Source organism: Anolis carolinensis, chromosome 5, assembly GCF_035594765.1.
Source record: "Anolis carolinensis isolate JA03-04 chromosome 5, rAnoCar3.1.pri, whole genome shotgun sequence".
NCBI classification, from domain to species: domain Eukaryota; kingdom Metazoa; phylum Chordata; class Lepidosauria; order Squamata; family Dactyloidae; genus Anolis; species Anolis carolinensis.
The window spans coordinates 46349811-46367329 of NC_085845.1; the positions used below are offsets into that span (position 1 = coordinate 46349811).

Sequence of the window (17519 nt, forward strand, 5' to 3'; positions counted from 1 at the left end):
CTGGGGCTAACAGCGGGAGCTAGACTTAATATCAGGGGAAAACATTTGCCTTCACCTTCAGCTCTGGATTGAGACCCAAAGTATCGTACCACGTTTAAAACTACAATCAGTATTGTTTTGTAGGTACAGTTTGGCAGCCTTGCCATTCATTCTATTCTAATGAGAGTGAGAAGCAGAAGGCAATCATGGAATCCAGTGGCTGGCAAAAAAAAAAAGAAAAAAAGACGGACCTCTCTTCTTTCTTAGATCTATGGGAACCCCAAGTGCTACACTGTAGCCGGTTTTTTGCGCCTGCGCAGAAGCCGTTGTACGTTACACGGCCCCTGCCTGTCTTCCACGCATGCGCACACACGTCGTCAGGGAGCAAGCAGGGCGAGGCCAGGCCATGCTTCGATTTGCGTCCTTGCTGTACGACGCACTCTGACGTGTCCCGGATGTAAAAGGGCCTGAAAGGTCAGTTCATTTCCTTGTTGCGGCAGAGAAAGGGGTCGGTGAGGTTGGTTAAAGGGCTTGGGCCTCTTTGTTCGAGCATTGACGGCTGAAAGGGAAGCAGCTCTATTGCTCTTTCGCTGCTTACAAAGTAAATAATTCTTGGCCTGGGTACAATGACATTATCAAAAAGCCCATCCACGCTACAGGATTAAAGCAATGTGAATCCCACTTTACAGAAATAATGCAGTTTGATACCACTTTAAATGCTCTGCCTCAAGGCAATGGGATCCAGATATTCGTAGTTTGGTAAGGCACCAGCAGAGAAGGCTAAAGGCCTTTGCAAAACTACAACTCCCAGGATTCCATAGCATTGAGCCATGGCAGTTAAAGTGGTGTCACACAGCATCCATTTCATAGTGTAGATGCGTCCTTAGACTTCTCATACAGAAAGGCCCAGTACCTCCCAAAACTGCAATTCCCAGAACACCATGGGATTGAACCACGACAGTTAAAGTGGAATCATAACACTATAATTGTGTAGTGAGGCTGGTCCTTCAATCTAAAGGCACCAGATTCCATCTGATTTTGGTAGCTAAGCAGGACCTGCCCTGGTCAGTACTTGGATAGCAGACCAGACCACCATAGAGCCCCAGGTTGTGTGGGCTGTATTTCAGAGGAAGGCACTGGCAAAACTCTGAGTAGTCCTTGCTTAAGAAAACCCTGTGAAATTCATGGATGACCATATGGAATCGTGGGAGTTGAAGTTTCACAAGGTCTTTAGCCTCTGCCAAAGAGTGCCTAGTCAAACTACAAATCCCAGCATTGAACATGGGCATTTAAAGCAGTGTCAAACTGAACTACCTGTACAGTGTTGATACAAGGTTGTTGTGAGTTTTCCGGGCTGTATGGCCATGTTCCAGAAGCATTCTCTCCTGATGTTTCACCCACATCTTTGGCAGGCATCCTCAGAGGTTGTGAGATCTGTTGGAAAGTAGGCAAGTGGGGTTTATATATCTGTGGAATGTCTGTTTGAGGCATGTGTGAATGTTGCAATTGACCACCTTGATTAGCATTGAATAGCCTTGCAGCTTCAGAGTTTGGCTGCTTCCTGCCTGGGGGAATCCTTTGTTAGGAGATGATTAGCTGATACACCTTCAGTCTCAAATATGCTATGAGATCTGTTTGTGTAGTTATGATTGTGAGATTTTGTTTAATATGTGTTTCTGTATAATGCATCAATAATTAGGACAAAATGATTTGGGAAAAAATAATTATATTATGTAAGTCTTCTTGCCTTTGGCTTTTCTTAACATCTCCGGCATATAGGATTAAATTGTAATTAATAATGCAGGACTGTTCTGATTTGTTATCTATTAACATTCACATAGTTTTCTTAGAATTAAACTCTGGCAAGTGGTAGAGAAATTCAGATTTTTGTGAAGGTAGTAGGAGTTGCTAGGTTGCTGTGAGTTTTCCGGGCTGTAAGGTCATGTTCCAGAAGCATTTTCTCCGGACGTTTCGCCCACATCTATGGGAGGTATCTTCAAAGGTTGTGAGGTGTTGGAAAGAACTCGTAAGAGTTGTTTCTCCCACCCTGAACATATAACTAAATCCCACTTGCCTCGTTTCCAGCAGACCTCACAACCTCTGAGGATGCTCGCCATAGATGTGGGCGAAATGTCTGGAGAAAATGCTTCTGGAACATGGCCATACATCAGGAAAACCCACAGCAACCCAGTAATTCCAGCCATGAAAGCCTTTGACAACACGTAGTAGGAGTTGCTGATGTTCAGATCCTGCCGATGTTGGTGATGGTAAATTTCAGTCTACCTATGTTTTATAACATGGTATACAGTAAATATTCTGAGTCCAGGTTATCTGAAATAGCCTCCACTGATCTCTTGTTTGCTTTTTAAAACTTTTTTTAGCAACTTCATTGTTATGTGTAATATGAACATGTTATGCTCCAGTTTGGAAGATAAAATACCAGCATTTCTATGTTAACGTTCCTTCTTGAATATTTAATCATGTTTTAGAATCCTTGTAACACATTCCTAAATGGTTACTCAGAAAGTCTTATGAAAAGATATAACATCATATTTCCAAAGGAATTGATAAGAAATAGTAGTAGTAGTAGTAGTAGTAGTGGCAGCAGTGGTATTTATATCCTGCTTTTTCTCTCCCAAAGAGGACAAAGTGTCTAACACTAAAAATCATGTCAATACTAACCCGCTAACAGTGTTTAAATGGAATCTGAGCATAAGGAATAGTTGCAAAAATAATATAGAGACAGATTAAAGGGTACAACATGTGAATGTTGCCACATGGTGTACATCTCACTCTGGGTTTATTGTAGAATTTCAAATACGGGACCAGAATGTGATATGGGAAACACCCATTTGGTTCCCATATTTCAATCTGTAGACTATTCCTTCTGAAAACTTTAAAGGAGTTTTAGTGGGTTGTATCAAAATACTATCTGGCTGAGCATCCTGTTTCCTGCTGAGACCAATCAAATGCTTCAGGGAGAATTAGGATTGCTAATACCTTCAAACAGAGAGTGTGTTTGCTAATATCTTCAGTGTTACGTTCATGTCCATAGTAATAATAACCTGTGTCAAGAGTGTTGATCCTCTTCTGTATGGAAAGCAGTTGTTAACTTTCTGGTGTTTTTATTTATTTATTTATTGTTCATGTCCCTTGAAGACACGTTTAATCTAGTTGCTTAGCAGTTAGTAGAACTATATGATTTGGAAAATCAGTGGTCTGAGAATGAGTTGTAAATATGTGCAAAGGTTGTGAGTTAGACGGGAAAAAACAGTAAAATAACTATGTTAAAATAGTGACTACAGCTCTAAATTCTTCTGTCTGTTCTCGTCTATAATAGCCTTAGTACAAAGGCTAAATGTCAGAGGATAACAATGGCAGCCCTCTCCTGAATATTCCTTACTTCAGAAAACAATGAAATCACAGGTTTGCCAAAAATTGACAGGTGAAGTGAAGACATTTATGCACATATATTGAATGTGGTGAGAAGCCATATGTTTAATTTTCAATTTTCCTCTGTGTCTGGTGTCTACATATATAGTGAGAGATACACTGAAGAATTAATGCAGTTTGACACCACTCAGGCTGCCATGGTTCTCTTCTACGGAATAATGAGAGTTTTAGTTTTTCAAGACCTTTAGCTTTCTCTACCAAAGAATGCTAGTACAAATCCCAGGATTCCATAGCATTAAGCATGAATGTTAAAGTCGTTAATTGCATTAATTCTACTGTGTCTATCTATAGGCAATCACTTGTGGCCAAAAATGTTGGGGAATTTGAGGCTCAAAAATAGTCCTCAGTTAGGGTAATTCCACAAAAATATAGCAGAGTACCAGAAGTAAACCCACTCTGCAGAAACTTATGTGTGGTGAGCAGGAAAAGCAGTCTATTCTTCTGGAGGGTTTGCCCAGAGCGTCTAAATAAGCGTCCTCACTGGAAGAAAGAAAAAAGGAACACATTAAAACATTGTGGAGACTGCATGGTCACTTCTTGGGGCAGTTTAAACATAAGAGGAAGCTCCTTCACAGAATTCCGTTACTACGTCATCAAAGGGAGAGGAGACAGTGGCTAGCAGTAAAGACAAAGACAAAGCCCTTTAGGAAGCATGCATAGGAATGTGAGGAAAGGAATCCTTTACTTTAGCCCTGTCTCTAGTCTAGCTACTCACTAAGGACTGAAAACTTGACACAAAAACTTGTGCAGTCCAGGATGAAACCCAACAAAATATGATAGTCTTCCAAGGGTATAGTCTTGGCGGTGGGTGTAAGTAACTTTAGAGACCTGTTCTGAATCCGCGTGTTCTTTCACAGTGAGGACGTATATTTCCAGATGGAAGGCAGTCCCAGCAAGAGTTTGCTTGATAATGCTTTCCTCTTGGCATGTTTATCCCTTTCTCCCTTTATTTGTGCCTCTTCAAAATCCATAGCACTGTTGATGACAACTGATATCCAACTGGAGCGCTTGAGGGCCAGGAATTCCCAATTCCTGGTGTTTATTCCAGAGTCTTTTAAAGGTTAGCTTTAAGCCCATCTTTAAATCTCTTTTCTGTCCTCCAACATTCGTTCCATTCTTGAACTGAGAATAAAGTACCTGCTTTGGGAGTTAGTGATTGGACATTCGGGCAACGTGGCCAGTGCAGCAAAGTTAGTGGTGGAGGATCATGGCTTTAATGCTGGTGGTCTTTGCTTCTTCCCTAACTGATGTTTGTTCACCTGTCTCCTCAAGAAATTTGCAGGATTTTTTTTTAAGGCAATGCTGGTGGAATCTTTCCAAAAGTCGAGTGACATTTGCAGATGGTCCATGTTTCGCAGGCGTACAACAGAGTTGGAAGGACAATAGTTTTTATAAACAAGCATCTTGGTCTTCCTAAAAATGTCCCAATCCTCCCTGCTTCATTTGAACAAATGCTACACTCATGTGTTGGTCTGCTGTGAAGATGCACCAAAAGAGAAGATTGTCTCTTATCTATGTAATTTTGAGCACTGATAAATTAGAAACCATTGTTCTTTAAAAAGTCTTTCTTCATTATAGAGAGTGACAAAATATTGATGAGCTGAGCAGGATTATACCAACTCTCTTGTTGTAGTTTGTTTATTTATTTTGAGAACAGCTGAATATGATCATGTAGTTTTGGTCTAAATGTAGTTAAACATTTGGTTTCGAAAAACGGCTAAAATATATGTTGCATTTTCAAAACCTGAAATGAGATAGATTTTTCTTCTCTCTCTAGGATTACTAAATACGGATTTTACTAACGCAAGACAACATGAATGGATCATCACTACTGCGACAATTTCCTCTCTCCCATTTTCTCAAAAATAATCGGAAGCCTTTGAAGAATTTCTGTTGGAGGTCCAGCACTCTGCCTGTTTTCCCATGTGGCCAGCAGGCTGACTTGCTTCCGTTGTGCCGTTCAAGGAGGATCCTGCCTTTGAAGGGTCTGAAGACTGGGCCCTGTCACCCAGCAGCGTTAGAGCAGCAGGCTTGGGAGCTCTCCCACAAAGAGCAAAGACTGCTAGACAGACTGTACAATGGACTCATCCAAGGACACAGGGCCTGCTTGGCTGAAGCCATTACTCTCATAGAATCCACCCAGAGCCGGAAGAAAGACATTGCGCAGGTGCTCCTTCAGAAGGTACTATCCTACCACAGAGAACAAGAGCAGTTAAATAAAGGAAAACCACTAGCCTTTAGAGTGGGTCAGTTCACTTTCGTTTGTTCAGTTCTTCTTGTTCTGGTGTGTTTCCACTAGCTAGTTTTTAAGAAAATGTGGTTTATTTAAGGTTAAAAAGGAATCATATTTCTGCATTATTGTTTTGTAAAGCCAGTCTTGCATGAACTATGTTTAGTTTTAAAAAAATGGTATCTCTATATCCTATTGTTGCTTTTCTTAGAAAAAAACATTTTATTAACATAGAGATTTTAACTACATAAAACTATGAGTATACAAAAAATATGAGTATACAAAAAGAAAAGTAACACAAGCACAAGAAGGATAAAAACTAACAAATGTCACAATCTATAAAAATTACATAGATTATACAGTTTCTAACATACTCCCTTTATAATAGCTTCAATAAACAAAAAAGATTATATGTCACCTCAAACTTGCCAGATTGTGATTATAGGTATTATATCTTTCTCCTCTATAGTTTATCAAAAAAACAATTTTTTGTAACACAGATACATATTTCTACTTAAAACAGTGGTTCCCAACCTGTGGGTCCACAGGTACTTTAGCCTACAATTCCCAGAAATCACAACCAGTTTACCAGCTGTTAGGATTTCTGAGAGTTGAAAGCCAAAACATCTGGGAACCCACAGGTTGAGAACCACTGACTTAAAGTATTACTTTTATATATAAGCACAGCTACTTACCATATTTCATCACATAATAGTTGCACTTTCCCCCCCAAATTGTTTTTGGGGAAAGGTGGTTTATGAATATTATGCGGGGCAAAATGGGAGGCTTATAGGGCATCCCTCGGCTGGTAGCTAAAGGAGACCCATTGGTTTTGTTTGCTGGTGCGTGCGAGCTAGAATTATTGGGCCTTCATTGGCTGCCAGTAGTTGAGGGAGAAGGGAGACCGCTGGTGCCAGCTGCAAGCAAGACTTATTGGGCCTCCAATGGCCCACCCGTGCCCACCCGTGCGCTTGGGAAAAGAGCTAGGAGGCCTCCCTTGACTGTCGCCAGCCAAGGGAAGTCTCTTAGCTTTCATGCCTGCCCCTCGGAGCTAAGGGGGCTGCTCCAAGGAGCAGGTGTGCAGGCAGGGGTGTGACTATTATGTGAGGAATAAAACATTCCGAAAACCAAGGGTGCGGCTTACATGCGATGGCGACTATTATGCGATGAAATACAGTACTTTCACAGAAGGCTAAAGTTAATTCCAGGTGCCATTTTTTTCTAGACTAAATCACTAAACTCCACTCTTTTTAAAAAAAAGATCTATGGCTTCTCTCTTAAAAACATTATTAGCTTGTCTTTCTCTGAGTAGTCTTGTTATTTCCAAATGCCACCAAAACAGCTCCTGGTGCACTGGCCCATTTTTAAAATGTTCTGCCAGCATTGCAGAGTTCCTTATTCTTCTTCAGTAAACATATTTTCTAAAAAGCATATCTATATATAATTATTACTTTTTATAAGGTGGGGAAAAATCAAGTTAATCAAACTCAGGATAAAAGTGATTCTTTTAGACCAGGCCTGCACAATCTGTGGCCCTCCAGATGTCTGGGACTCCAACTCCCAGAAACTAGCCAGTTTGCGTAAAGGTAAAGGTTTCCCTTCACATTGTCGTGTCCGACTCGGGGGTGGTGCTCATCTCCTTTTCTAAGCTGGAGTTGTCTATAGACATCTCCAAGGTCATGTGGCCAGTATGACTGCATGGAACGCTGTTACCTTCCCGCAGAAGTGGTACCTATTGATCTACTTACATTTGCATGTTTTAGAACTGCTAGATTGGTAGAAGCTGGGGCTAACAGCAGGAGCTCACCCCACTCCCCAGATTCGAACCGCTGACTCTTAAGTCAGCAAGTTCAACAGCTCAGAGGTTTAACCTGCTGTGCCACCAGGGGGCCAGTTTGCGTAATGGTCAGGAATTGTGGGAGAGCCGCAGCTTGTGTAGGCCTGTTCAAAACTGTAAAGAGAAATATGTTATGTAGATGCTAAATTATTTGGTTATGTAAACAAAGTTTTTATAACTTGGGGAAGAAGAGTAATTCCTAAGCACACTGAATGCAACATTAATAGTCAATGCATTTAGGGCTCAGTCAATGCAATATTGAGGTTGATGGATTTTTATATTATGCAGATACTCATATACTGAGCTGGATTTGAATGCATGGTGTGTTAGAATCAAGGTTTTATGCTGCTCCCTAGGATTGTCTGGCCCTCCTGGTGCTGGGAAATCGACATTTATTGAAGGCTTTGGGAAAATGCTCACCGAAAGAGGACATAAGGTGTCTGTGTTGGCAGTGGACCCATCTTCAAGCACTAGTGGTGGTGAGTGCTCATCATTTCTCGTGCTCCTTACTTGTCTATCTGGGTAGCATTTAAAAATATATTGTGTTAATTGAAAAATGAAAAAGAAACGAGAAAATACTCCAAAAAAAGTTCAAGTTAAAACCAGAGTATTTCCTCTTAGGAATTACAGACTTTCAGATGGACCTCAATACGAATAAGCTGTTCATATACTTGGTAACGGCTGCCAGAATATGCCTAGCAAAATTGTGGAAGACCTAAGAAACCCCAGCCCTGGAGAAATGGTATTTGAGAGCTTTAGACATAAAAAATATGGACCTTCTGACACAAATAGCACAGAACAACGCAAAAAGGCAAAGGACAGATTGGAGTAAATTGGAATGATATTTGGAATAAATAAATAAAAAAATAAAACATTTTAGAATAGGAGAAAATAACAACCCAAGGCCAGCAGAAATAAAAACAATGCTGGACAATGAACAGGCATGAAGAAAATTGGACCTGCTATGCAGAAGATCTGGAAGACGCTACAAAATACGTTTTGTTGGGTGTTGCTATAGGGGTTTTTCTGGGGGCTGTTTTACATATATATGAATATACAATAACACGATGTAGATACATATATATAATTTTTTTTCTTTTTGATTATTCCTTTGACTTTCTTCTTTCAGTCTTTTGTCTATCTTGCTCAAATTGTTCCCCCACTTTTATGTATCAATAAAATCATAAATAAAAATTAAAAAAAGAAAGAAAAATGAAAAACAAAGGAACAAATGCCACTTTAATTTGGCCACAAACCATTTTGCATTTACATGGGATACACCCTACTGAAGATAGTGAAGTTCTAGACTAACAGAACTTACGGTAAAATTCATTTGCTCAGCTTTAGTGTGCTACAGACCTGTTTGCTTGCTTGCTTGTTTATTGCTGGAGCAACATTAACATTGTTTTTATTAAATGTAGCCTCTCTCATTCTAAAAGTGTGGTGTGATGGTTGACAAAATTGTAAAATTCACTGAAGGTTCATCAAAAACCATTAATGGAAAATTATTCATGGAAGGGAACTATCTGATCATTTTCCTGCCATCACCTGTAGCTGCCTTATTCTTTGCAAAACTACAACTCAAGTTTTAAGAAATATAGGCACAACATTGAACAAAGAAACATCTTACTCAGATAGAGCTTCATGAGGATTGGAAAGTGTAGTGTTCATTCTTTTTGAAGAATAAGCCTGATTTGGGTTTAGAGCAAAAGCCTATTATATTTGAATGTTTGAGCTGTTGTGTAATTCTCTTTCATCTTTCAGGCTCTCTCTTGGGTGATAAGACGCGAATGACAGAGTTGTCAAGAGACATGAATGCTTACATCAGGCCGTCTCCAACCAGAGGGACGCTAGGTGGGGTGACGCGGACCACGAATGAGGCCATTCTGTTGTGCGAAGCAGGAGGCTATGACATTGTTCTTGTCGAAACAGTAGGTCAGTGAAACTCTCCTGTATTTTTTATAGTCTCAAATCTGGCTTCTGCAGTGAGGCCATTTAGTAGCTGTGTTTTGCCATATAACTCATGAAATCTAAAACAGTTTGGGGAAATTGGGGGGGGGGGGCGGGGAGTCCAGTTATTGGTGCTCTCTTCTGGTTTGCCTGGTTGTCTGGCCCTCCTGGTCCTGGGAAACTTTATGGTGCTATCTTGTGGTAAATTCTGCTAAGCAACACTTAATTTCATATCCACATAAGGCAATTAAAAATATATATACACCTTTGTAACTGGAGGGTTTCCTCTCTTTTTGGCCAGTGCAGTTTGCCTCTTGGCTTTTTGAAGTGAGTGGTCAATATCTGTTTTTGCTTCTCAGGTGTGGGGCAGTCGGAGTTTGCTGTTGCCGATATGGTGGATATGTTTGTATTGCTGCTGCCACCAGCAGGAGGTGACGAGTTGCAGGTATTCATGGTGCTTTTTGGCAAAAATCAAAGCTTTCTATAACTGTAACAGATTTTCTAAATATTTTGTCAGCTAGCCATATCAGAACTGAGCAACAACATGCAGGGGTCAATTTTGGCCACATTTACTAGTGTGAGGAGGGCATACTGTGCTAGTCATCCGTCAAAACCTATCACAGTGCAACTATTTATATTGACTACTATTTTACTTTTAGGATGCAAAGTTAACTGTTTAGTTGCTCTTTAGACCAGGCCCTGCAAAAACCTAAGGCTACTCCTTTTTTATTGATCCCTTATTTACTCATAGCTCACCATACATAGCTTTTTGTAGTACGAGTATCCACTTATTTCTATCTGTCTACCACGTCAGTATTCACTGACTAAGAATTATTCTCAATTGGCGTAGGAAAAAGAAACATGTGGCCTTCCAGATATCATTCAGATACAACTACTATCAGTGCTATCCATCCAAACCAATGGTGAGGACTGTTGGGAGTTCAAATCCAGCAATATTTAAAGTGCTGCACTGTTTTCCCATTGTTCTAAATAGACGAATTAACCCTGTAAATGCACATTCATTCTAGCCTCATTTTGTTGGAATGTAACTGAATTATGAGTCATTTTTGTGTGGCTCTTTTAAATAAATATTATTTTAAAAAGATAACTCTAATTCAGCTTTCCCCAACTTGGTGCCTCCAGATACATTGATCTGCAATTCCCCAGACAGCATGGTCAATTGTATGGAGAACACAAAGTTGGGGGAATTCTGCAATAGTTCATGATTTAGAATATTAGCTAATGTGCATTAATCATTTAATGATCAAGAAATTAACCCTTCCTAGTGTAATGGTTTGAGCATTGTACTATGCCTGGGAAGATAAGGCATTGAATTCCTGCCCAGCCGTGGAAGTCCACTGGGCGACCTTGAGAAGTCACACTCTCTTGGCCTCAGGAGACAAAGGCAAACATCCTGTGGACACAAATCTTTCCAAGAAAACTTTACATTAGGGTCACCACGAGTTGGAAATTACTTGAAGGCACACAACACCAATGCACCTCTGAAGGCACAAGCATTTCGTACTAGATATATATAAACTTAGTTTTTCTAAGAAATGGGAATCTTTGTAAAAGCTACCCCTCCCCCAATTTGTTATGTTAGACGTCTTTATTTATCTGGTAGAGTTTTATGGGCAAGGACAATCAAATGTTTGGTTGCTTTATTTCAAAAGATCTGTATGGCTCCTAGAAGATGTAAATTGGTTATAATCAGTGCCTCTGAGCTCTGCTTTTTTCTTCTTTGTTTTCCCCCCTCAGGGTATCAAACGAGGTATAATTGAGATGGCAGATCTCGTTGCAGTAACCAAAGCTGATGGAGATCTCGTGGTGCCAGCGCGGAGGATTCAAGCCGAATACGTCAGTGCTCTGAAATTGCTCCGCAAACGTTCAAAGGTTTGGAGGCCAAAGGTTGGTATATTCGAAACATCCTTTAGGAAAATATACAAGACATAAGTGAAAGAATATTAATACTGTCAAACTCATGATTCTTTCCAAAATAGGCTTTCACTGCATGGTTTTCAAAATTTTCCCCATTTTCATTCAATATTGATATAAGTAATAAACAGAATTTCATATTGTTAGAACATTGGTGTGTTTCATGTCAATTTTTGTGCCTGTTGCTGAACTTTTAGATAAAGGTAAAGGTTTCCCCTTGATACAGTGTCCAGCTAATTGCGGGTGGGAACTCTACAAGCAAGAAGTGCAATGAGACAGAAAATATTACTCAATATCCTTCTCAAAGATAGGGACCTTCAGTCAAACATCCTGAACCAATAATGGGGCTTCAGATCTATATAAAGTAAAGGTTTTCCGCTGACAGTAAGTCTAGTTGTGTCTGACTCTGGGAATAGGTGCTCTTCTCCATTTCTAAGCCGAAGAACTGGCATTGTCCGTAAACACCTCTAAGGTCATGTGGCCGGCATGACTGCATGGAGCCCCACTCCTTCCTGTTGGAGCGGTACCTATTGATCTACTCACATTTGCATGTTTTCAAACGGCTAGTTTGGCAGAAGCTGCAGCTAACAGTGGGAGCTCACCCCACTCCCCAGATTTGAACCTCTGACCTTTTGGTCAGCAAGTCCAGCAGCTCAGCGGTTTAACTCACTGAGCCGCTGGAGGCTCCTTTTGGATAACTAATAAAATTATGCTCATGGTAGCTTGTTATAAAAATAAAGTGCTATTGCTACCTTTTATAAATGCAGTGTCATTGTTTTACTGTTTTATATATATCCCAAATGTACTGTCATTGAATATGTATAAATCTAAGATGGAGTTTGAGGTTGGTTTTCTTGATGGTGTCTAATTCAAATTTTCTGTTTAGGTCAGGCCTGCAACCTTATAATTTGAGTTTTTTTAAAAAAAATTCTCATTCAAATAGGTCATGCGGATCTCTGCCAAAACTGGAGAAGGCATCACTGACATATGGGATAACATGATCGAATTCCGAGAACTCATGCTCACAAGCGGCGAGTTGCTCACCAAGCGAAAGAGGCAGCAGAAAGTGTGGATGTGGAATGTAATCCAAGAAAGTATGCTGTATCATTTCCGGAGTCACTCGGCCGTGAGAGATCAGATTCCCCTTCTGGAAGGAAAAGTTGTCAGTGGAATTCTTTCTCCTGGACTGGCTGCAGACCTATTGCTCAAAGCCTTTAAAGAAAAATCCTAACACTTATCTAAATATGTGCTATGATGATGTAAAACATATGACCCTTAAAAATAACTTTTTAAGTTATTACTTGTTGGTTTCATTGAATGGACACTCTTGAACATAGGGGTTTCAAAGTCATTTTCATCGAGAGCCACAGAATCCCCCGGTTTCGCAATGAGTTAAACCCTTGTGCCGGCAGGACTGTTGACCAACAGGTTGGCAGTTTGACTCCAGGGAGAGTGGGTGAGCTCCCTCTGTCACCTCCAGCTCCCATGAGAGAAGTCTCCCACAAGGATGGTAAAACATCAAACTTATGGGCGTCACCTGGGCAACATCCTTGCAGATGGCCAATTCTCTCAGACCAGAAGTGACTTGCAATTTCTCAAGTCGCTCCTAACACGAAAAAAAAGCCAAGAGCCAGAACATCCTTATGGCTCCCTTCAAAGGGCAATTGTATCACGGATGAAGAATCCATGGATACAGAGGGCCAACTATAACTTCTTCACATAGTGGTTAGTGCCCTTCAGTTTTTACCCAATTTGTTATTGCACAACAATTCACATCACTTTAGATAATCCACCTTGCTGACTGGGGATCATGGGAACTGCAAACTAGTAACATTGTGGTTCTGAGGTTGGGGAAAGGCTAAAGGGCTTTTTAAATTGAGGCATCCTATCCACAAGCCTGGTATCTAAATTCAAACTCCACTATCCTGACTAAACAAAACAAACTGCAGCCTTCCAAATGTCACTGTATTGCAACTCTCATCAGGTCTCGTCATGACGTCCAATGATGAAGGAGACAGGAGTTGTAGTCCACCATTTGGAGGGACACATAATGGAGGGTCGGATTTGGCCTGCAGGCCTTGAGATTAACACACGTGCTTTAACAGAACAGACAACATGCTCATTAATTTAAAACCAAATTCTTTTATTTACATTCTAATTGATACTGAGATAGCACTAATATATTGAGATAGCACTCTAGCGTTTTATATTGAAGCATAATACTAGATTCATGATGTTCTTAACACTGCTTTTAAGATAATTCTGATTAAAAGATCATTATTTAAACCTGCCTGCATGACAACATTGTTCAATTGGGTCTATAACGGTTTGAAGTTTAATTATAAGACTTCTTGTAACCAGATGATGCTATACATTATTGTTGCACACCATGAAGCCATGTGAATTAATTTTCCTTCTGACACACACTATGTGTGCAAGGTCTGGTTATGTCAGAATATGAACATGTTCATTCTAATTCATGCTAAGGCTGCAATTCTGTGCATCCATCCTTAGGAATAAGCCACATTGTCAACAAAAGGTCCTTCTTATAAGTAAGTGTGCATAGAATCAGATTACGTATGTTTTGTATATATGCTCTGGTTCTTGTAATAAATACAATTATCTCTAATACAGTTTAATATCAAAAAGCTTCATACAATAGTGATCCTTTAGAGAAGGGTTAGTGTAGAAAATGTATGGAAAGCCACAGAGTTCAAGCTAATGCTGAACTTTTCACAGGACTGTAAGAAACAGTTCTGTGCCAAGCTACATCCACAGTGTTGTTGAAGGCTTCCATGGCCAGAATCATTGGGTTTTTGTGAGATTTCTGGGCTATATGGCCATGTTCCAGAAGCATATGTCCACAGTATTTTACTGCTACACTCCATTTACTTATTTGCCTCTGGGAAACGGCTGCCCACATTTTTCATGTAAATACAGTCGCTTGAGTGCTCTGCTATTGTCTTGACTGTTATAATGTCAGTGTGTTCTTATTAGGAAGTTTTCCTTCAGCATATCTAATCTACATGGGTCCTTTGTAGATCCATTGCTTCCTGTAATAGAAGCCTGGATAGCTTTTAATACATACTGCCCTTCTGCACATTACTTCCTTATTCCTGTAGAGCAGCCACACATTTTTTCCCCTTTCCAATGCGCTTCACAGTATTTTTACTTGAAAGTGGTATAACTAAAACTCTTTAAATGTGGCCAGATAATACATTTTGCTGAGCGAACTAGAAGGGACTCTGAAACAGTTGCCAAATACAAGTCTAAGTGAAAGATCTATCTACATGTACAAGGATAACGAAAGAAGGGGCCATCATAGCCTTTGTTGATAGTAATGTTCAGAATTTGAAAAAAAAAACAACCCACCTTTCTCACATAGATGCTATATATGGCTTGAGAGGTGACAAGGCTGAAAGGAAGGCCACCTTTGAGGATTTAAAAGCACCGTGAGACTTGTATAGAAGAATACAGTGCTCCAGAGAGCTTGGATCCAAAAACACTTTGGCCATAAGGATCTTGAAGAGATGTGAGAGTCATTTGTCCAAGTCATCTTTATAAATGATATGGATAAGGTACAAGGAGTCACATTTCAAACCACGAAGAGTTGTTACATTTATGGACTGGGCATTGGGTGATTACAGCAAATAGACTTGGTTTCCCTTCTGCAAACATCTGCGAAGTTTGCAGTTACCATGACCTTTTTTTTAAAGTGAGCTTTATTTGTCAATAAATTTTAGAACCTGAGTAGAATAAGAAATATGCAAAGTCTTATCTAAGGTAACACAGTGGAATGCATTTTCTGGATGTGAACATACCCTGTTAATGGCATGAATAACACTTAGTTTTTCCAAAAGGAAGATTTACATCCTGGGCAAGTTATTTATTTATTTATCGTGTCAGAAGCAAACTGAGGGTACCGTTGTAATGTACTTAAAAAAACAAAGTTAAAAACCTGCCATACTAAATGTCCTTTGAAGAGTAGCTGGCCACTTGGAGTGCCTCTGGTGTTGCTATAAGAAGGCCCTCCGTTGTGCATGTGGCAGGGCTCAGACTGCATTGTAATAGGTGGTCTGTGGTTTGCTCTTCTCCACATTCGCATGTCATGGACTCCACTTTGTGGTCTCATTTCCTAAGGTGGTGCCAGAGCGCAGTCTGTTCAGCGCCTCCCAAGTCACCCAGTCTTCTGTATGCTCAGGAGGGAGTCTCTCATTCGGTATCAACCATGGATTGTGGTTTCAGGTTTTAGCCTGCCACCTTTGGACTCTCACTTACTGAGGTGTTTCTGCAAGTATCTTTGAAAATTATTCCTTGATTTAAGGCGTTCGCGTGCTGGCTGATGTCCGAACAGGGGATGGGCCGGACATGTCACTGCTTTGGTCCTTTCATTGTTGGCTGCTACTTCCGGGGGATGTCAGGTGGTGCAATACCAGCTAAACAGTATAATTTCTTCAGTGGTGTGGGTAAGTGATGTTAAAACATATTTTAACAAATTGTTTTTGCTCTGAGGAAAGATCCTGAGGATGATCTAAATTAAGTCAAGTCTATAAAAACTGAAATTTATTATAAACCAAGGTTAAAGTCTGGAGTGTTCTTTTTTCCTTTGGTCATTGCAAACAAAATTACTCTTGAGGGGATTGCTTGGCAACACTTCTCTTTGGAAGATTTTAATGAGAAATTAGGGATACACTATGAATGTAATGTGTCTTGATTTTGGCAAAACTACTGACAAGATCCCCCATGATATTTTGAAGACCAGCAAACATATTGAATGACAGCAGGGATAAATGTAAAGTTCTGCATTTAGGAAGACAAATTGGATGTACAATACAGGTTGATGACATTTGGCTTGACAATGCATATGAAAAGGATCAATTGTGTGATTACAACAAAACTAATTCATTGATGGATTCTAGGCTTCATCAGTGAAAGTATAGTGTTCTGGTCAAGGGAAATTAATGCTATTGCTCTGGTTTCATTTCATCTGGAGCACTGTACCCAATTCTGGAAACCATAGTTTATGAAGGATGTCAACAAGCTGCAACATGTTTGGAAAAAGACAACAAAATGGTAAGCATCTTAAAACCAAGACCTGTGAAAGGAGTTGACTAGGCTTATCTTTGTTGTTGTGTGTCTTCAAGTCATTTTGAACTTATGACAACCCTAGAATCATAGAGTTGGAGGAGAGCACATGGGCCATCTAGTCCAACCCCCCTGGTGAACTTATGACAGGTTTCTTGGCAAAATTTGTTCAGAGTATGCCTTCTTCTGAGGATGTGACTTAGCCGAAAATCACCCAGAGGGTTTCCATGGCTGAGCAAGGATTGAACCCTGGCCTCTAGAGTCAAAGACTGTGTTGTGTCATGTCATTGTTAGCTGACATGACACAATGAAGTGGCTACAAAGTGGAGTTCACAACATGCGAGTGGGGAGAAGAGCAAACCACAGACCACTTACGACAATGCAACCTGAGCCCTGCCACATGCACAATGGAGGACCTTCTCACAGTGACATCAGAGGCACTCAAAGTGGCCAACTTCTGGTCAAAGAAAATCTAGTATAATGCCAACTTTTAACTTTGTTTGTGGTTTAAAATACATTATAACTATCCTCAATTCACTTCTGACATGATAAATAAATTGTTAGCTGCTTTAAATTCCTATGGGGGATATGCGAGATAAAATTAAGTATATTATTATTTATATGTACATAACAAAACAGCACACATGCATATTAGGTCCAAGTGTCTGGGATTTGTCTCTAAATATTGGGCTCTTCCCAAGGGCCTAGGATATTAGAGATGTATTATTATTATTATTATTATTATTATTATTATTATTATTATTATTATTCCAATATGCAAACCATTATAAAGTGCTGCCTCATGCTTCTAGAGCAGCAGTTCCCAACCTTTTTCAAATCTCAACCACATTTTATAGAGGCAAAATGACCTGCAATCCCAATACAGTAAATATAGGCTTGGTTGCTGTGAGTTTTCATAGAATCATAGAATAATCAAGTTGGAAGAGACCTCATGGGCCATCCAGTCCAACCCCCTGCCAAGAAGCAGGAAATCGCATTCAAAGTACCCCTGACAGATGGCCATCCAGCCTCTGCTTAAAAACCTCCAAA

At 40.0% G+C, this 17519-nt stretch overlaps 1 protein-coding gene across 5 annotated transcripts; it reads left to right on the forward strand.

Annotated features, from left to right (window-relative positions):
- Positions 1–305: 305 nt before the first annotated feature.
- On the forward strand, positions 306–12681 carry mmaa (metabolism of cobalamin associated A). 5 transcript variants are annotated; one of them, XM_008111848.3, is made up of 7 exons: positions 306–453; positions 5210–5678; positions 7856–7978; positions 9264–9434; positions 9809–9894; positions 11208–11357; positions 12328–12681. In XM_008111848.3, exons 2-7 carry the CDS (start codon positions 5246–5248, stop codon positions 12613–12615), a joined length of 1251 nt encoding a protein of 416 aa, XP_008110055.1. In that variant the 5' UTR covers positions 306–453; positions 5210–5245; the 3' UTR covers positions 12616–12681. The 5 variants fall into 5 exon arrangements, with proteins under 5 accessions (XP_008110055.1, XP_003221728.1, XP_008110058.1 ...); XM_003221680.4 differs by lacking the exon at positions 306–453 and adding an exon at positions 470–580; XM_008111851.3 differs by lacking the exon at positions 306–453 and adding an exon at positions 1326–2246.
- The last annotated feature ends 4838 nt before the right edge of the window (positions 12682–17519 follow it).